Consider the following 20,919-nt stretch of genomic DNA (forward strand, 5'->3'; position numbering starts at 1 on the left):
CATAATTGCAGTTATTCCTCTAATTTGTCCCTGGTGAACCTTCAATGTGAGCTATAACTGAGGTCCAGTTATTATAATTCATGGTGTACACAGCGTCTGAGTGTGCCAAGTGATCGATCAGGTGCTAAAAATGTTACTGCTTGTTTCCTCACACCTATTTACAGTGCTCAGGTGGCAACAACAACACAAGCACTGCAGCAATGTAAATACAGTGATTTAAAATCATTGCAAGAACCCCACTCCCAAATTGCAGTAACCTCCAGCCAGATCCACTTCTGTCCATGCATCCTCCAAGGACAGCTGGTTAACTGAGTCCAGCATCACCCAGGGAACACAACAGAAAAAAATCTGGTTGTAATAACTAAAACCTCTGACCAGTCACGAGCAACAGTAAAAATCAACATGAAATTCACGGGCACCAGCACTTCCAGTGCAGGGCAGGACTTCTCAGTGAATGGCTCAAATAAATCAGCATGGCTGAATTGCTGCTGACTGCACTAAAGCCATTGTACTGTATATGACTTTTCTACTTCAATGAGAAAGCAAAGCAAAAGGGAATGAAGCAAACTGTCACTCAGGAGAATTCCAGCTCCCATCAACCATTATGGATCAGGAAATCCAAACTGTCGAAGGGGCCTCAATTTAGTCCTGGATTTTTGAGGCGTAAGATGCAAAGCATAAAATCAAAAGGCAGAATTGGCAGAGAGAGAAGTTCTCCTGTGCAGGCCTAAAATCGGTGCACAACAGCCACGTGTACAGACAGGCACACACAAACCATCCCTTGCATGTGCAAAGAGCCCAGGAATGCAGCTCTGTGTGATCCTAGCAGATCCAGGCTCTATTCCATCAAATTCTTTGGAAATCCACACCAGGGAGGCTCTATCAGGCTGCATTTCATCAATGCTCTGCGACTGTGAGAAGCCAGAGAAAAACCCCATTTGAAAGAAGTCCCACTTGCTGGACTTGCTGGCAGAATTCCACATGGGAGCCCTTCCACAACCAGCTTAATGTTACAGATCTTGACTGTAAAACGAGTAGCCACGGGGTTAGCAGGGGAAATGTTCACCTCATGCTGCTTAGCTACACACACATCCCGGGAATCAGCAGTGGAATTGCTCTTCCTCTTGGCATCAATACAATCTCCTCATCAGGGCAGAATACTCCGTGCTGAGCTTCAGCTTCCAGCCCTCCAGGAACTGGATTTCTGCCTTGTAAACCAGCACGGCCATGGCAGAACTACATGTGCTCGATTATAAAAGGAGGACTTTCAAAATCAGCCGTACCCCAGGTGGGACAGGGATGTCTAATCTGCCTTGTGATGTTCTTGGGACAAGTTGTAGGGATTCCTGGCACAACCAGGACTCCACAGTTCAGTATGTGCTGTGGTGGAAGGATTTAACCCCGTTTTTTTTCTGTCTTGGTCTCTGCTGTTTGGGTTTAATTCTTAGGGCAACTCTCAGATTCTCTGTAGATGTCATAGAGCATCTCCTGGCCTCCATGAGGGGGCTGAAATTCTGGTGGAACAGGCAGATGACGAAGAAGAAATGAATCCCCTGAGGAGACAAAGCTGAGCAAGAAGTGCTGGGTCCTCTCAGTGAGCTGATGGGATGAAGGCAATATGAGGACCCATAAGTACAGATCTTTCTATCCTTCAGCCTGCAGTGTGGAGGCCTTAAAATTAACCTTCTTCTTCACTTACAGCTGCCTGGCATCTAAGACACCCCAGGAGAGCCCTGGAGTAACTTCTTGGGCCATGAAGACAATTCTGTCACCAGCAAATATTTGCTCAGTATCCACAGAAGCTCTGAGCTCCACAATGTGGTTCATTTCTGGACCTTTCACCTCCAACATCCCACACAGGGGCCTAACTGTACCCTCAGCTCTGTTAGAGGAAGAACAACCCCAAATGTATTTTCTTATGGGGCAGCTGTAAGGGGAGTGAGGCTGTGGTAGCCACAAATCCTATCATAGAATATCCTGAGCTGGAAGGGAGCCACAAGGATCACTGAAGTCCATCTCCTGGCACTGCACAGGCCAACCCCAAGAATCCCACCCTGTGCCACCATGAAACAAAAGCTTTAAAAGGATCGGACTTCCCAAAAGAGAGAATTAGCCGACATTACCAACCAAACTGACCCCAGCTGGCTGTGGAGGCTGAGCAGTGACCTGCCTCACCATGCTGGGTGAGGGGTCAGGCACCTTCCACCTCATCGAGGTGCCAAGACATGAAAATCAAAGCTAAAGCTCAACTTCAGTTGCTGATCCCAGCTTTGGGTTGTGCGGGGGACAACTGGGCAGGGACTATGTCCCAGCTATCCCATTTTCTTCTCTCACCAGAACTGGGTGTTCTTGGTTCAGCTCAACAGGAACATGAAAGCTGACAGGACTTGTTTTGCAAGGGAAGTCATTTTCCTGCAGGTAGACGTGCCTCCTCCTCCCCCAGATTAATGCCAACCAGATGGCCAACTGTCTGTAGACTGCTGCTAAAAAGCACAGGCTGAAATAATCCGAGAGTGCCTAGGACAGACACAGAGAACTGATTTAGAACTGGAAACGTGCCATGAGAAAGCCCAACCAGCGTGAAACTTGGAGCTATGTGCGGGATTGTCTCCAGCACTGGGCAGAAACCTTCTGTGGTGGAGCAGGTGGGTTGGCAGTGGCAGATGGATGTTTTGCACCAAGAGCACAAAACCTGTGCTAACAGCTGGAGCTGGGCTCTTCCAGAGACCAGTCCTGCACGTGCAAACCAGGCCCACGTGGAAAGTGCACGTTCAAAGAGGTGGTTTGCAAAGGCTGGTCTGTCCCAAGGGCCTGGCAGCAGTAGGAATTGCAAAAAAGGTACTGGGACAGACCTTCTCTTTATGCTAGAGAAGGGGATGTTGATGAGATGTGTTAAAAATGTTTTGAGTAAGAAGGAGTTACTAATACTATGAGGTTTAATTTGGGAGTGTGCCCAAATCTCCATCCCTACCCTGTCAAGGAGAAGAGGATCCAGGATTTGGATGCAGAGGAAAATGAGACATTGCTTGCATTTCTATGTAACAGTGGAGTCACAGTTGATGCAGTCACTGGTTTTTAACAATGTTCTATGGCAAAATCAGTATGTGTAAACTGCTCCCAGGAGCCCAAAGCAGAGATGGTCCCATTCCACCACACCTTCCCTTCTGGAATAAGACATGATACAGGTGAGATGGGACCTGGTGCTCCCAGCTTCAGATTAATTCCAGCCAGAAATCAGCTTTGAATTTACTGCAGGTAACAACAACGTTCACCTCTCCACCAACACACATTTTAACATCTACTACAGCAACTCCCCATGTTTTTGGTAGATCCATAAGCATTTAAAAAATGTGTTTTTGTCATTTTCATTTTCACCCTCACTCTCAGCAAGTCGCAGAGTTTATCCTCACCTATGTGGACAAAAGTATTCCCTTTGATTGCTCTGAAATCCCAAATCTCAATTCCCATGACGTTTCCTGATGTAGCTGCTCTCACTCGTGTATCCCATGCACTTTTATACTTTCAATTATTTTATCTGCCTTCTTCTCAAACTGAGCATCTGCCATCGCAGAGGATCTTTCCATACCCATAATCATTTCAGTTTCTATTCTTTGAGCCTCGTTTTTTCCTCCCTCTTGCCTGAGACGGGATGACCATCACAGAACAGAGCGTACAACTCTCCAAACCATCCCCCTCCATGAGTTTATCCTGTTCTCTGGCCCCTTATCCCCGCACAAGGTTTTTTGACGTACTTTCTGGCATCAGTCCAGAGCACTGCAAGCTTTATGAATAGTGAATATTTTTCTCCTCAACATGCATTAATTCCACATTTATCAACGCTGAACAAACCGTCTTTGCAATCTTGCAGTCCATTTCCCTCCTATGCTTACATCTCTGTGAATTTCCTTTCTTCTGTCCCAAATATGTCCAATTTCTTTGTGTCACCCTCCAGTTTTATCCCTCACTGCCTACATTCAGCATCGTTAATACAAAAGCATAAACAACAGAGTATCCAGGGTAATGAGAAAACCTTGAGAGACCCCCACAAATCATGAGGTGCCCAAGTCCTCAATCTTTTTTTAGTGTTTGCCAAATAACATCAAGAACGGAAGAGATTGGCAAAAAACACTTCTCCTCTACAGAAAAGGTCCTGGGTCAGGGCAGCCACTCCCTGGTACTTTGCTGGTCCCTTTTTTTTGTGGCAACACCTCAAATTGCCCTGATTTCATCCATGTCTGCCTCAGGAGGAGCACAAGGAGAAGGAATGTTCCTCCCAGTTTGCCACTTCCCCTTCCATCAGCTCCACTTGCCCTGCTGCCCCTTTCCACAGGGACCAGACAGGTACCCATGGGCAACAACCATGTCCAACACAGCCCTGGTGGGACAGGACTGCCCATGTTGGCCACTACAGACCCACCTTTGGACTCTTTTAACTCCAAATTGATACCCAGGCTTCGGACAAAAAGACATTGGGGTCAGCCCTGGGAAAAGGAGCAGAACCCACTCCCTCCAACAGTGCTCTGGTATCCTACAGCTGCCTGCTGCAGGCTCCAGGACACCTCGATCCCTGATGAGGAATGCCCACCGCAGCAGAGATAAGTGAGAAATATAACCCCGGCGATTCCCGCGGATGTTGAAGGATTGCAGCAATACCCGGCTCCCTCCTCGCACCGCCCTCAGCACAGACCAAACAATTTCCGTGGTGTAAACGGGAGGTTCCTAATGGGATTCTGCAGCACTGGGAGACAAATGTAAGAGCCCAGCAGAGCATTAAGGAATGCTTTGCTGCCAGCAGAGCCCGAGTGAAACACTCGGACATATAACATTACCAACTGGCTCGCTGCCATGCATCAGATGCAGAAACATTTTTCTCTTTCTGTGACAAGCTGCATCTGTAGCAATCATTATAATTTCTCTTGACATTGCATCCCACACCTCTTCACAGAGGCAGGACTCAAGTAGCTCTCTTCATTTAAATGGTAACTTTGATTTCTCGGGGCTACAGGGATGTGAAGTGGTTCAGCCTGTACCACTCAGAAGCACGGGCTGCCGGAGTTTTTTCCAGGGTGTGCTTCTCACACTCAGAGCTTTCAGTCTTCTGGAGTGGGATCTGAATTTGGCAGCTGGACCTTCCCAGATTCACACCCAAAATGCAGGTAGAGATTGGGAGTGTTTGCTGGAGAAAGGGACATGTGCCTCAGGATTGCTGTTTGTGTTCTCCCTTGCTCCGCACCATCACTCACACTCACAGCAAGCCCCGCCGAGGCCACTGGCAGGGGGAAACTCCTCTGAAAGGGCTGGGATTACCATTTCTATTTACCAGCTGAGGAAATCTTACCTACCAATTAGGGACCATTCCTCCTGTCACTCCAGCGCTCAGCCGAGTGGCTGATGTGGCTCTTTGATCTCCTCATTGCATAACAAAGCCTGTTACAGCCCATTATTTTTATTGTAAGCACTTTCTGTTATTTGCCTCTAAAAACAGCTCCCATTTAAACGACACAAAAAGACTCACTCAACGTGCACACACCTACAGCAGTGAACAGTCATCATAACTTCTACAGCTGAAACAAAAGCCGTGGAAATTTCCATCCTTTTGTGCTCTCCTGCCCGGGGCGGGACGGGAATGGCACCGACACCAGTCACTGCAAGGCCATTTGGGGCTGAAACTTCTGGAAAAGCAATGGAAAGCAAAGCACATGTGTGATTGGGAATGAACCTCAAAGTTACACAGCCCCTCCTTGTCCGGGGCAGTGAGTAATTGTTGGAGCAGGTTAATGCACCCTGGTAACATGTTAAGGGGAGGCCAGTGACAGCTATGAGATAAATATGATTGAACAAAGGGATAAAGGCAATTAAAGATGGGCTGCAACATTGATCAAAATGCGTAAGATGGATGACAAAGAGTTGCCAGACAAGCTACTTTGGTTTTTCTTCTATCAGAGGTGATGCTGGTTAAAAAGTGGCAAAAAATTGTTCTATTTACAGCTGCCTGCTGCACTTCAAAGAAGACTTTATGTCGCATTATGATGTGGGGTGTGAACACACGTAGGAACGTTAACACTTGAAGGTGCGGCAGAGGTTATGATGAAAATTAAAACCCTTCACTTGTCTTTTGGAGACTCTTTGCATTGGCACAGGCCCACAGCCACCACATCTCATTATTCCCATGGAAATGAGAAGACAGGGGAGAAGCAGGGGCAGAAGGGACAGCAAACAATGGTGGCATAGGGTGCAAGCTCCAGGAGGATGCAGGGAGCTCCATCTCTTTGGCAAAACCACCTTCCTTTCCCCACATTAGGCCCTTGCTGTCAGTGCAGAGGTGGCAATGAAAGCTCAGCTTTGTTGGCACGGTCTGGGAGCAGGAATGGGAGGCAGGAGAAGGTGCAGAGACACGTGCCTTGGGGATTATTCCTGCCTGGAAATGTCTCAGTTTTCCTGTGTGCGACCCAAACAAAAACAAGTCCTCGGATGACCTGCACCATTGGGTCACATGCACAAAATAGGGCACAAAGGCTGCATTTTAGGGAGGGTGAAGCAGCTTCTGGTTAATCAGCTGAGAGAGGGCTGAGTACATTCAGTGAGGAGCAGAGGAATCACAGAATGGTTTGGGTTGGAAGGGACCTTAAAGCTCATCTCGTTCCACTCTCCTGTCATGGGCAGGGACACCTTCCACTAGACCAGGTTGATCCAAGCCCTGTCCAACACTTCAAGGAAGGAGGAGGATCCTGCCTGCAGCTCTCACATGAACCTTTTGCAGTGCTGGCACACACACAGCCCTGGCTGCTGCATAAACCCAGTTCTTGGATAGCAGAGAGACCCTGGAAAGACATCACTGTTATCTTTACCTACTGTTCCCAAAGGGATTGGGATCCCCGAGGTTCAAACACGCCTAAAACTGTTGCACCAAAGGCAACCAATCTTTAAGCAGAGATGTTCTGGCATCATTTATCTCATGCTGCAACTAAAGGCAAGACATTTCACAATGCCCCAGATTAGTCAGCACGGACAAGGGTAAGCCCAACACTTTCTGAACATTATCTGTTCCATATTTTTATCTTTCCTCATGCCAATTTTGACATAATTTCCTGTGTTTTAAAAAATTATGATAGGGAGGAAGAAGATGGCAGAGATGATCCCACAGTACAGCAGAGCCCAAGAAGCTGAGGAAAGCCCATCCAGGCACCAGCCCCAGCTCCTGGGGCTGAGGTGACAAATCCTCCACCAGGAAATGGGGAATTGCCCATGCTGGGCCACTCTTTCCCTAAAGCCACGTCCCAGACTCCAAAGAAACTCTTCCAAATCTCTAGTTCATTTTGAAAAGCGTGTTCTCATTTGCAGGATTCTTTTGATGCAGGCAAAATGGATTTTTAACCTCACCCAGGAAAATTGCTGAAGTGGGAATTTTTGCTAAGAAGGAGAAAGAAATTTCACCCCAAAGATGGATACAGCCTAAACCTAAAGGGTTAAAACTGGGCTAAGAACAGGCATCCACCTGCATGTCTCCACACTAGAGAAAAACACATTTGAGATCAGTATCAGGTCTTAAAAAAGATCCATCCCATTCCTTGAACATATTTACTGGAGTTATTTGATATTGTTCTGAAAACCTCCTTCATGCTGCATTCATCACATCTGCTCCCGTAATTCAGAGATTTTATTTTCCACTATGTTTTTAATTTACATGATGTTTTATTTATACCACTGTCTTTTATGAAACCCCAAATTTCAAAACTGACACAGGCATTACGCACATGAAGTAGACTCCTTATTATCAACATGGCAGAGGAGACAAAAAAATGACAGGAATAAATCTTCGGTTTTATGCCAGCGAGACGTTCTGCAAAGTAAGTGACATTTCTCAGCAATACAAATTGTACATTAAAAGATAATTTCCAGAACATGATACCAGCTCTGGAGCGCGGCACCATTACACAAAGTAATATCTCAGCCGCGCTTTAGCGAGCGCCGCGCTTGTGTTGTGCTTGGCACCGCGACCGCGCTGGGCCTGGTGAGGAGACTTCGGAGTGATTAAGTTTAGTGCACACACGAGAGGCAGTTATTTGGCACGCTGTCAACACGGCGTAATTGATATTTTAATTACACCGCTGATACACATGCACTGCTCACCGCGAGCCTCCTCCTCCTCCCCGGCCTTACGCAAACCGCGCTGATTAGAGCTCCACATGAGTTTGCTTAAGGGCGGGCTTAAGTGCAGGCGGGGCAATCTGAAAGTGCTGTAAAAGCAAAGCAAATTGTGTCACCGGCGCTTAATGGCAGCTGAGGCAGGCACAGCACAAACAGGAGGGACCCTCTCACCCGGCGTCTGCTCCGGGATCCGCCTGCGCCCTCGCCAAGGGTGGTATGGCTGATGAGGAGACTCTCGCTGCTGGGACTGTCCCGAAGGTACTGGTTTATCAGAGAGAGTGACCAGCTCAAGGAGAGGAAAGGAAAGCTTAGGAGGATGCATTTCCATGGAATAGTTAAAAGGGGGGATGCAAACAGTGAAGAAGAGATGCTGGTTCATTGGGAGCAGTGGGTACACTTCGGGGTGGAACCCACTGGCTTCTGGCCAAGAGGTGAGTAGTGGGAGATAAGGACCCAGTTTGTGACCTAAAACCAAAAGAGCAGAGGCAATTCTGCAGCCAGACGTACACACACACGCACTGGTTCACTGTGCAGGGCCCTTCCAGCGCAGTACGATGTGGGGCTGTGGGTAAGAGCCCACCTGAATGCTGTCCTGCATCCCCTGCTCTGGGACATAGACTCCTGGAATGGTTTGGATTGGACAGGTTTGGAGGAAAAAAGGCAGATTCCCATGTGAGATTTCCACCCTGGCAGGTGACAGTCACCCTCTCCCAGGCCTGGCAGACGGAGTGACACCTTGTCTCCTCCCTTTCCCTTGTTCAGGGAGAAATCCTTTCATTATCAAGCAAAGCCCACGTTTGCTTTGCTTCACAGCTGTCACAACAGTTCCCTTGTGTGAAAAGTGTATCATGACACCCTAGTTACCCATGTCTCAGAAATGGGATACCCATGGGTGAACCATACTGGTTCCTCAGGTTCACTCCTCTCATGCACAGCCCAGTGCTCATGAGCTCTGCTGTTCTCTGACCCACATCACCCCAATTCTCTCACAGCAGTGCTTGGCAAGGGACTGCTCAGAAGCTGCCTCAGCCATGTGAAAAGAGGGGCTGCTCCTCCACAGGGAGCTTCTGCTGGTGTTCAGGATGACCAGGAAACTCAGGGAGGACCTTTCCCACAGAAGAGGACCTGTATTCATAGGTAGAATTGTTTGGGTTGGAATGGACCTTTAAAGGCCATCTAGTCACCCCCCTGCCATAGGCAGGGACACCTCCCACTATCCCAGGCTGCTCCAAGCCCTGTCCAGCCCTGCCAGGGATCCAGAGGCAGCCACAGCTTCTCTGGGCACCCTGTGCTGGGGTTCTACCACCCTCATTGTAAAAAAATTCTTCCTTGTATCTAATTTAAACCAACTCTGTGTTAGTTTGAAACCGTTCCCACTTGTCCTATTGCTACAAGCCCTGATAAAAAGTCTGTCCCCATCTTTCTTATAGGCCCCTTTAGGTCCTGGAAGGGGGGCTGAGCTCTCCCTGGAGCCTTCTCTCCTCCAGGTGAGCACTGCCAGCTCTCCCAGCCTGGCTCCAGAGCAGAGGGGCTCCAGCCATGGAGCATCTCCGTGGCCTCCTCTGGACTCACTCCAGCAGCTCCAGGTCCTTCCTGTGCTGGGCCCCAGGGCTGCGGCAGCTCTGCAGCTGGGGTCTCACCCGAGCAGGGCAGAGGGGCAGAATTCCCCCTTCACCTGGGGGATGAGCCCAGGGCATGGTTGGGTTTCTGGGCACACATGGCCAGGGCATGTCCAGCTCTCACCCACCAGCACCCCCAGGTCCTTCTCCCAAGGCTGTTTTCGATCTGTTCATCCCCAGCCTCGGTATTCCCAGAGGGATCCATCCACACTTCTGCCCACAGGCAGCAGCTCTGCACTCGTACCTCCAGCACCAGTAGTCACTCCTGCTCTCCCTGAGCACAGACAGCCCAGCCACGACACCTCAAACTTCAGAAAACACCTCTCCACACGAGCCCCTTCCTCTGAGAAAGCAAGTTTTGAACGCACACAAGAACAATTTGCTCTTTGATTGGGAATCTTGTCTCCCAGGTTCCGACCTGGAGTGAAATTTTATCACAGAGCCCTCCAGCTCGGGGGGAGGCGCAGAGGGAAGGGGCTTTCAAGTGAAAATGCCAACAGATACTTAAAGCCAGAAGCGTGTGTGGGTGTTGCTAAATTAAGCTCACAAGTAGGTGGGGCAAATGCCTTAAACGAGTTTGTGAAGGTAAAATAATGTTCATTAAAAATAGAAAAACAACTGAAAAAATATCCTTTGTATTCAACTTCACACTCGTACATCATAATGTTCCAGTAAAAGCCCATTTTCCCTTGAGATAATAAAAGAATTGAATTTTTCCTTATCGGTCATCTATTTTTCTAGCTAAAGCTATTACTCCCTCTCTGTGGTTGCCAGGCAACAAGAAATATTAATAGCAGCTTTTATTAGCTTAGCTTTAGCAGTGGAGTACCAGAATGAGAAAATGGAAAACATAAATGTGTTACATAAATCTTTCAACCTTTCAGGGTTTGTGTTAGTCTCTGTTTTCATAATGATTTATTGAAGTGATGGTTCATTTATGAGAAAAAGGAGTGTGAAATAAGAAAACGGAACATTACCCTGAAGGACTGTTTGAAAATAAATAATTATAGGAGGTGAAGAAAAGCTGTTTAAAACCATTTTTCTGAGTTTTATAAAATTTAAAAAGACATATTTCTTTCATTTATTGCCTCTGAGAAAAACACTAGCAGGGAATTGCAAACAGGGCTCTGCTTAATACAAAGAACCCTTCATGTAGGGTTGTGTTATTACTATTTTCCACCTCATGTTTGGGAGTTTAGTTTTTAAATACTGAACCACTAATAAGCAGAAAGCCGAATTATTCAAAACCTTAAAGCTCACAGCACAAAATTGCCAGTGAAAACTTACCCAGGACTGAAACAAGGGGAACTCAGGGAAGTTTTTGCTGCTGGTGACCTGACCAATGCTCTTGTTGGTTTATTTATTTATAAAGGCTCTCCTGAAGAGTGTGAACTTGCTTTGAAGGGCAATGCTGCCTGCACACTGCACTGGGATATGGATTATTTTAAATAACTTATTTTAACAGGCAGTGATTCAAAATTATGGAAGTATTGATGCATCGGAAGTATTTGCCCACAGCACATAAACTGTTCTGCCCACCAGGATCATGGATTTCCAGCGGCCTGCAGGAAAGACTGGCACAGCTTTCTTGGCTTTTGTGACAATATTTAATTGACATAACAAGTTTTTTTACAACGAGGATGGTAAAAACTGCCACAGGTTGCCCAGAGCAGCAATCCCTGGAAGCGTCCCAGGCCAGGTTGGATGGGGTTTGGAGCAATCTGGGTTCTGGTTTTGCAACCTTGCCTGCAGGACAGCCTCCCTCAAAGCCTGAGGAGCACCAGGGGGGAAGCTTGTCCTTGGAGCCCTACAGCATCCCGGGAATGCACATCCCAGCTCTGAGAAAGGGCAACTTTTCCATTTCTCACATGGGACACAGGCAGCTGGGTTACTGCTGGTTTGTTTTAGGGCTCTCCTCTCTGTTCCACACCAAAGCCCCGTTGTGTTGGGGAGCAGCTCTTCGAAGTCAACTGAAAACTTCTGGAATTTCAGGGTGGCACTCACCTTGCTTCTACAATTCACCCCCATTTACCGTTTTACTCTCTCACCTCTACCCAAAGGGGCTCCACAGCTCACTGGAAGTGTGACATTTTACACCGTGGATATTCTTTTTGCCTCGGAGGATTTTAAATATTTTTCAAATAATTTCATGCCACTCAACAAGCTGAAACAAAATCTTTCCTCCTTGCACCAGCTTGCTGTGAGCAGAAAAAAGTCATCCCAGTGGGCTGAAGGAAATGTTAGAGCCTCCAAAGGAGTCACAAAGATCTCTCATCGTGAGAAGCAATGGGAAGACGTGGACACAAGGAGATGTGTCAGTCTCTCCAGCCAGCTCTCCAAAGCTCATGTTGGCTCACAAGAGCAGCCACCTGCCCAAAATGATTCTTCCCATATGCAGAAATACATGGCTGTGCCCACATTGCCCCTGGCCACGGCAGAGCAGGAGGGAGCAGGGTGGCTGCTTTTTTGGACTGTGTAGCTGCATCCTGTGACCAGGCACAGTTGTGGGGTCCTGGAGCAGTGCTGGGGGCTCTGGGCAGTGCTGTCCCACCAGTCAGGGGCTCCTGGCTCCCCCCACCCCAGCACTGTCCCACCTGATAAGCAGAGGCACCCCCAGCCCTCCTGGCTGCTGTCCAATACTCATGGAAATACGTTTGTGCTGCGTTGGAGATTCCTGGGCTCTGACCTTGAGCGCCCTTTGTTTCTGTCAAAAATGTTCTGCCAAATCCACTCAGAAATCTCATTTGTTCCCAGCAGCTCCTTAACCCAGCGGGAACCCACCTCACCACTGATCCACAGCACACCTCTGCCCCCTCCCTTGCTTTCCCCACATCCCCAGATTCTGGCCCCAGTGTGATCCCAGCCCAGCAGGACTCCCTGTGGATCCCTGGAAGGCTCAGCTGCTGCTTGTCCACACTGTAACACTGCTGGGATGTTCACCATGAGCAAAGTTATTCTCTTCCCAAGGAAAACATGTTTTTTTCCTCTTTGATAACTTTCCCTAATTACTCCCATTTCTCAGTGACAGTCACATCTCTCCCATTTTCTTTCCCTCCTGCCATTCCTCCTCTTTCCCTTCTCTTCCCTTCCTTTTTTCCCATAGAAAAAGAGAGATCAGTAGAGGAAAAAACTAACCCCCTGCAGTAAGAATTGTCTGTTTTTTTCTTGTCATCAACACAAAAAATTAAAATACCTTCCCCAAATGTGCCAGCCCTGCCCCAGCCCTCCCCCACCCCCTTCCAGCAGTTCTTCACAGATCACATCCTGTGCCATCACTTTGCCTCCTCTTGTCCATCCATCCCTGCTTCCCTGCTCTGCAGCTCCCTGCACCCCAATCAGGGATTGAAAACTCCCTTAACTTCTAAAAACTCATGGCTGGGGGAAAAAAAAAGGAAATAAAGTGACAGAAGCAGCAGTGAAGAGCCATGACACGGAAACGTGGAGCTGGTCCATGGGCAGATGCGGTTGGGCAGGGTGGTGGTGTGGAGGCTGCTCTGGGTGATGCTGCTGAAGGGATAAGGAAGCAGAAGTGATGCTGGATTTGGGGTTTCCCCATCAGGGCACAGCTGCTTTGCTCAAAGGAGGGTCTCCATCTGACAGCCCATGGGTGAGCTGGAGCCAGGAACAGGGGCTGGCACACAGCAAATCCACCTTCACTCCCCTGCCACAGGAATTTCTGTGCTGACTAAACTCTCTCTGAGTCGGTCACCTGCACAATGGGAGCAGCAGACTAGCTCTTGAGAGGCACTGGGAGGTTTAATGCAGTCTGAGGGTAATGTCAGGGCATCCCAGGACAAGAGACACATACAGGGGACAGCAACCTGCACCTGGATTTTCTTTATTCACTTCTGAGCTCTCAAGAAAAAATACCAATCCTATGGCTCCTGGTAAGTCCTGGCTCATGTCTTATCAGCAGTTAGAGATTTGTTCTTTTTTTTTTCTTTTGTGGCTTAAAAAACCCCTAAGGCTCAAGTTACATTTTTAGAGCAGAAGTCTGACCAATGTCTAAACATTTTACCATGAATTGCTTGTTGTTTGTCATTGTATTCAAACCAACAGACGTGGCAACCAAGGCAGGAAATGGCTGTGTGTGCAAAAACCTGTGTGAGCTGCAGCAAAGAGCAGCAAGGGAGGAGAGAGGCTCCAGCTCCAGCATTTGCATGAGCAACGCTGGTCCTGGAACAAACCCAAAACCTCTGCACGCTGAGCCACCTGCTCCGTGCTCTGTGCAGGCAAGGCTCACTCCCAGACTGGCCTCCCATCACTGCCTGGGTGAAATAATCCCTCTCTTTCTGCAAGTGTTGGCAAACACGCCCCAGAATGGTTTGGGTTGGAGGAGACCTTAAAGATCATCTCATTCCAAACCTTCTGACACAGGCAGGGACAACTTCCACTAGCCCAGGCTGCTCCAAGCCCTCTCCAGCCTGGCCTTGGACACTGCCAGGGATCCAGGGGCAGCCACAGCTTCTCTGGGCACCCTGTGCCAGGGCCTCCCCACCCTCCCAGGGAACAATTCCATCCCAATATCCCATCCATCTCTGCCCTGTGGCAGTGGGAAGCCATTCCCCGTGTCCTTTCCCTCCAGGCCCTTGTCCCAAACCCCTTTCCTGCTCTCCTGGAGCCCCTGTAGGCACTGGAAGGTGCTATTGGGTATTAACCATATGAGTTTAAGATGTGCTTTCTCTCCAGGACTTTTCTGTGCCCTCACGTGCATGCGCTGCTCCCCTCAGCACTAACAGGAGCTGTAGGTGTGCTCTGGGACCAACGCTGCCATGGTGGGCTGCTGCTGGAGGAAAGGGAGACTCAATTTCCCACCAAAAGGAACAGAAGGTGTTCCTTTTCAGTGGAAAAAAGGCAGGATTTAATTCTCACCTAAAACTGCAACACAGCTCCCTTTCCTGCTGGGACCTCTGCAGATGTATCACAGCTCCGAGGGTTTCCAAAACTGAACAGTTCCAGTTCACTCTCAGCTGGGAAATTCAGGGTTCACTGGACTTTTTTTATTTTTGTGGTAAGGGGCAAACAAATCTTAATCTCTCTATTCTACGTTTACAGCCCACTAAGGCCCCTTCTTATCCTCTCTGGCTCAGCCCTGATTTATCGTCACCACGCTGCGTTTGTAAAACAGTACCATAAAGTAAGAAAGAGAACATTTCCCAAGGACTACTCCAAAATAAATTATTTCAGACGCAGAGAAGCTGCTTAATAAATCCCCCTCTTCTTTTTTTCTTTAGGTATTTTAGAAAGTGATTTATAAGTGCAATATCACCTCTCAAAAATGAGACAATCAACACAGGATAAAATTATCATGTTATGAAAATAGGGGTCAGGCAAAGGGGCTGTGCTTTAAATTAAACCAAGGAAAAATATTTCATCTGAAATTGAGTCTTTCTGTCTCAGAAATGAATGTTTTAATCACTTAAGAACCTAAAAGGTAACACAGAGCCCTAAGTAATATTTAATTCCATAGAAATATGCCTCTGTTCAATATTGATGGGCAGAACATGATATTTCTCTTAAACACACTAACAATGAAACTCAGAGACTCATCAGTACTTCAGAAAGCCTTGGGATTTTCCTAGACTAAGAGATAATATCCCATTTAAATATTTAAATACCAATGCCTTTCAGACCCTTATCTATTCAAGCAATCAACACCAAACCAGGCAGGGCCAGGCTCCCAGCCATGCTCTTTAAGTAAAATTAACTCTGTTTGATATCAATGTCATTCAAAATCAATGATCTTAGAGAAAAACAATGTCGAAAACCAACCACAGGGCTAACGCTGCTAAAGAGGAAAATGGTATCAAACAGCAGCAGTGTTAATTCAATATCACTGTCAAAATCAACTCACAGCCTTTCCTCAGTGCTGCTGATGCAGAAGCATCAGAAGGTCTAATTAGCCCTGGAGTTTCTTCCCAGAGCTTCACTTTACTTCATTATCCCAGCCTTGTTTATCCCTGCAGATGAGTCATTCGAACCTTTGCAAGGTATCCCCTTCCCACGGCGTGAGCCAGGAGGCAATTTGAGTTTGTGAGTGCGAGGAGGGATCCTGTTCCCCCTGAAATCAATAGGACAGCTTTCCCTTCAGGGAGCACCCGTGCTCCTCCTGCTGGTGCCACCGGTGCCACCCTGGCAGTGGGACAGGGGTGGCAGAGAGGAAGAGAAAGGACACAGGGCGTTGGGGCTTTGGCTTGGGGGCACCCTTGGCTTGGGTCACCTTGCCCTGGGGGATGGGGCACGTGCACTTTGCTCGGTTCAGGGAGGATGCTCCACAAAGGGGGGAAAAGACCCTCGTGGGGAAAAGATCCCAAGTGGTTAATGAGGCTCAGGAGGACCCCAAACTAAGTGTGAAACTGTACCATGAGCACAGTGACCGCACCCTCTGCCAACACACCCCGGCCTTGGTGGGCAGCACCAGCTCATCCCAACCCTCACGGCAAACAGCTCATCCCCAACACCCTTCTCTGCTCAGCTGCCTCCTGGCTGGAAACACAGAGCAGCTTTGGGGAAAGGGACAGAGAGGGGAAAGGCACTGACCGTGGGCAGCTGGCTGGAGAGGAGGTGCCCATCCTGACTCAACATGTTGGAGACCATGATGGCCGGCAGGTCCATGTTCTGGTAGGGATACGCTGGGATCAGGCTGTTCGGAGGGAGGCTGTGGCACAGGGAGTGGTATCCAGCTTCGTGGTCCACCAAGTGCAGGAGGGACGGGTCGGGGAGATTGGGAGGCGTTATGGGAGGGATCTCGTAGTCCTCGTTGCTCTCATTCTGACTGTTGTAGGTCTGAAACGTGAAAGAGACATTTTGCAAAGTGTCACTGCCTTGCTGCTTCAGCAAAGGAAAATGATTGTTTCTCTAAGAAATACAGATTGCAGTGGAAATGGGTTTGTTGTAATAAAAAAGGCATGTCCAGCTCTGCATGCCAGGTTGTAATGAGTTAGGAGACAGAGTGTGAGTGTGGCAGCACTGCACCATCCATCAGGAACACACTGTGAATCCACTCGAGGCATCCCCTTGCTCCCCTCTCCCACACTGCATCCCTACTCGTCTTAAAGCCCCCAAAACCTCAGCAGAAACTTCCACACCTGGATCACAGCCATGGAAGGGCACGGCTGCTGCCTGACCAGCTGCAGCCTTCCTGGGTCAAAGTCTCTCTCTGGGCACCCAGCTCAGCTTTCAACCTACAGCTGGTATTTTGAAGAGTTTTTGTGAGAATTAGAGCTGTAGAAATAACAATTACTTGGGATCAAAATTCCCAGAATTATGGAACAGTTTGGGTTGCAAGGGATGCTAAAGCCCATCCAGTCCCACCCCCCTTCCACTATCCCGGGTTTCTCCAAGCCCCGTCCAACCTGGCCCCAGGGTTGGGGCAGCCACAGCTTCTCTGGGCAACCAATCCCCACCCTCAGAGTAAAGCATTTTCCCCTAATACCAAATCTAACCCTGCCCTCTGCTAGGTTAAAGCCATTTTCTCTTGTCCTAACTCCCGCTGAATCCTCAAAAACTCCAGCTACAACCAGGGAGGGAGATTTGGAAACATGGCCATCACTTTAAGAAAATCCTTTAAAGAAAGCCTGCATGACTTCACCACACATGGAGATTTGTCCTTCCTTATATCCTCTCCCAAATTTCATCTGGAGAAGCGTTCCCTCCCCTCCCTAATAACGCTCCCTCGAGGTGACATGAACATGCAGAGATGTTGGAACTCTTGTCTGCTCCCCATGTTTTCTCATGGCTTGTTTACTTCTAAGCATTCCCATTTATATAAAAAATGTTATTGCACCTGGGCAATCATTTTGACTTCAGACAACAGCATTTTTTCTTCATAATCTATCCAAAATTATTAATTATCAATGCAGAATATAATGAGTCTCTGGCAGAGGAGCCTTATTCTAAACATCTACTATTTCACATATTATTGTAGCATATGAAATTCTGATTAGCTATAGTATTATACACATGCTAAAGCTAAATTTCCCAGATCACCTAGTTTCATGGTTGGATTTGGACTTAATACTTGATTTAAGAGCAAAACCCCAGCTGTTTAAAAACCATTTAAGCACTGTAGGCTTTAATAATCCATTGTCCCAGAGCTCACCCCTGGATTTGTGCTCTTCAGCACCGCAGGCTGCGGGGAGAAAGTCCTTAACAAAATAAAATAAAGCCTGTGTTTAAGTGGAGTACAGAAGTCAGTGGGAGAGGCAGCAGGGAGCAAGGAGGGATCTGTGGACTGGTGAAAGGGCACTGCCAGGGAGAACCGTGGCTCTGAGGGGGTCACTCCTGCCTCACCCCACAATTGCGGCTGGAAGAGGCTCATCCTCTGCATAGCTGAACCCCCCCACCTTCCATCACCCCACTGCAGAAAGAAACAAAAAGAGCAGTTGACACAGCAGAAGGACAGGATGTCATCCAGGGGGACCTGGACAAGCTGGAGAAGTGGGGCTACAGGACCTTAACGAGGTTCAACAAGTCCAAGCTCAAGGAGCTGTTCCTGTGTCAGGGCGATCCAGGCAGGAGCACAGACCAGGAGAGGTAAACATTGAAAACAGCCCTGGGAGAGAAGGACTTGGGGATTCTGGTGGAGGAAAGGCTGGACATGACCCAGCCCTGTGCCCTGGCAGCCCAGAAACCCCCTGTGTGCCAGGCTCAGCCCACAGCGTGGGCAGCGGGGAGGTGAGGGGACGCTGCCTCTCTCCTCCCCTCTCAGCACACCCCACCTGCAGGGCTGCCTCCAGCTCTGGGGGCCACAACGGGACAAGGACATGGAACTGTTGGAGAGAGTCCAGAGGAGGCCACAAAGATGCTCCAAGGGCAGGAGCCTCTCTGCTCTGGAGGCAGGCTGGGAGAGCTGGGGGTGTTCAGCCTGGAGAAGAGAAGGATCCAGGGGGACCTTAGAGCCCCTTCCAGGGCCTAAAGGGGCTCCAGGAGAGCTGGAGAGGGAAGCTGAACAAGGGCTTGGAGAGACAGGAAGAAGGGAAATGGCTTCCCACTACCAGAGGGCAGGGATGGATGAGATATTGGGAAGGAATTGTTTCCTGGGAGGGTGGGCAGGCCCTGGCACAGGGTGCCCAGAGAAGCTGTGGCTGCCCCTGGATCCCTGGCAGTGCCCAAGGCCAGGCTGGAGAGGGCTTGGAGCCACCTGGGATAGTGGAAGGTGTCCCTGCCCATGGCATGGGGTGGGAATGTGATGATCTTTAAGGTCCCTTCCAACCCAAACCATTTGATGATTCTGTGATTCAAGAGCAGGTTCTGTATGTCTGACCCAAAGCTTCGTGTTTGCCTGAGATTCCCACTGGCAGCAGGGAAACAGGAGCATGACAAGAGAGACCCCGGGCCATGAGAGCCCTGCACCAACTGTTACTGTTCAGGGGAAATTCAAGCCCAGCTCTTTTTCCAGTCAGCTTCTGTCTAATGTTATGATACAGGGAAGGCAGCGGGCTGGGGGGATGTAAAGAGAGATCCCATTTAATACATCTCGTAGCTGGGTTTCCATTTGGACTATGCTCCTCGAGGTACACTGATTCTTTCCCAGTTATTTAAGAGGATTTCACTCCATGCTTTACAGAAAGGGATTTAAATAAATCATCGCACAGCAAACTTGTTCCTCCAGCTGGTTTATTTTGGTATCAGGTATATAAGCAAGTGGCTTTGCTGTACTTAACTAAATTATGTAAAACCCACTCAGAGTTTCCTAAAGCTCTCTTCAAAACTATGAGTCCCCTGTGTTGCTGCAGAGCAGCTCACCCAAGGGCTTTGAGGTGGTTTTGTACAGAGTGCCAAAGCCCCAGCGCCCTGCTCACCCCCAGGCACGTTTCTGCCTCTGTTCTATTCAACTCAGGGGAAAAAAAAAAAAAAGAGAAAAGAAAAAAAGACCTGTTTAAATCACAAAGCTTTCCGAATAGCTACAGCATTTTGCAGACGTATCAAAATTACAATCAAAGCTGTACACAATCAAAATCAGATTAGACAATATCCAATCAACATAATCAGACTCGGCGCCTGCCAGCTTTCACACCCTGTCGCTACCGAGCTTTCCAAAGCGGGCTGCCCTCCCTCTATGTGTGTTTTAAATAGATGGTCAGAAAGATAAGGAAGGGGGATGAGGCTCGCAGACACTCAGAAGGCTGGGAAAAGAGGTGATTTATTGTCAGCACAGCACGTGTTGACATGTCCACAGTGACAGCTCCGTCCCCACAAGGAGCGGTCTCACACGGTGTGCACAGAGCCGTCCCCTCAACCCCTCTGCAGCAACACCCAGTGCTCCCCTCCACCGCCATGTGGGCTCTGTGGCAGATTATATTTCCTATTCTTATGTTAATTTGAATTAAATTAAACAGCCAATTATACGTTCTAAGGATACATTACAAATTAGATTAGTGGGCTGGTCTGAAGCCATTCATCCCACCAGGACTCCGAGCGCCGAGCAGCTCGTGCTGCTGAATGGCTGCCCATTTACTGTGCACAAAAACAGATCGAGGATTTTCCACTGTCAAACAGATGACAGTTGTTGTGATTACACATTATTCCTCTTCAAATTAAAACACTGAAATCAGCGGAAACAACGAGTCTCCTCTTGCAAACCCTCTCGATGCCGGGTGCTGCTTGGAGCAGGGAAGCCCTGCCTGCAGTGGGCTGGAGGCACAGGATGGAGCCAGGCCCTGTCAGAGAAGCGAGACTGACCCTTCTCTGAGTGCCCCCCTTGCTTTCAGCCCCCCAAATACCCCTGTGCACCAGCTATAGGGGTTGTATAGGATCTAACTGCCCTGAGCACAGCCCCACGGTTATCACAGAATCATCAAATAGTCTGGGAAGAGACCTGAAGGATCATCTCATTCCAACCCTTTTGCTGTGTGCAGGGACACCTTCCACTAGCCCAGGCTGCTCCAAGCCCCGTCCAGCCTGGCCTGGGACGCTTTCAGGGATCCAGGGGCAGCCACAGCTTCTCTGGGCACCCTGTGCCAGGGCCTCCCCACCTCATAAACCTGGTTCTGCCCCATAATCCCCCAGCAATGGCACAGAATGGCAATGCAGCAGGTACAACCAACCTCCAACAGTAGCAAAATTGTATTTTAAAACAATTTTTCCATCTTGAAATCCAAGTTTGAGCAGGGGTCCCTGCACCATCTCCATCCAGGTGCAGATTCAGGGT

The 20,919-nt window shown here is 48.6% G+C and overlaps 1 protein-coding gene across 2 annotated transcripts in view; it reads right to left on the minus strand.

Annotated features, from left to right (window-relative positions):
* TOX2 (TOX high mobility group box family member 2) overlaps positions 1-20,919 on the minus strand; it is a 149,525-nt gene that overhangs the window by 44,866 nt on the left and 83,740 nt on the right. For both annotated transcript variants that reach the window (XM_032127045.1, XM_032127046.1), the window contains exon 3: positions 16,308-16,553. In XM_032127045.1, the coding sequence (XP_031982936.1) occupies positions 16,308-16,553 (246 nt within the window). The remainder of the gene's footprint in view (positions 1-16,307; positions 16,554-20,919) is intronic.

The sequence above is a fragment of the Corvus moneduloides genome, chromosome 17 (assembly GCF_009650955.1).
Source record: "Corvus moneduloides isolate bCorMon1 chromosome 17, bCorMon1.pri, whole genome shotgun sequence".
Taxonomy (NCBI): Eukaryota; Metazoa; Chordata; class Aves; order Passeriformes; family Corvidae; genus Corvus; species Corvus moneduloides.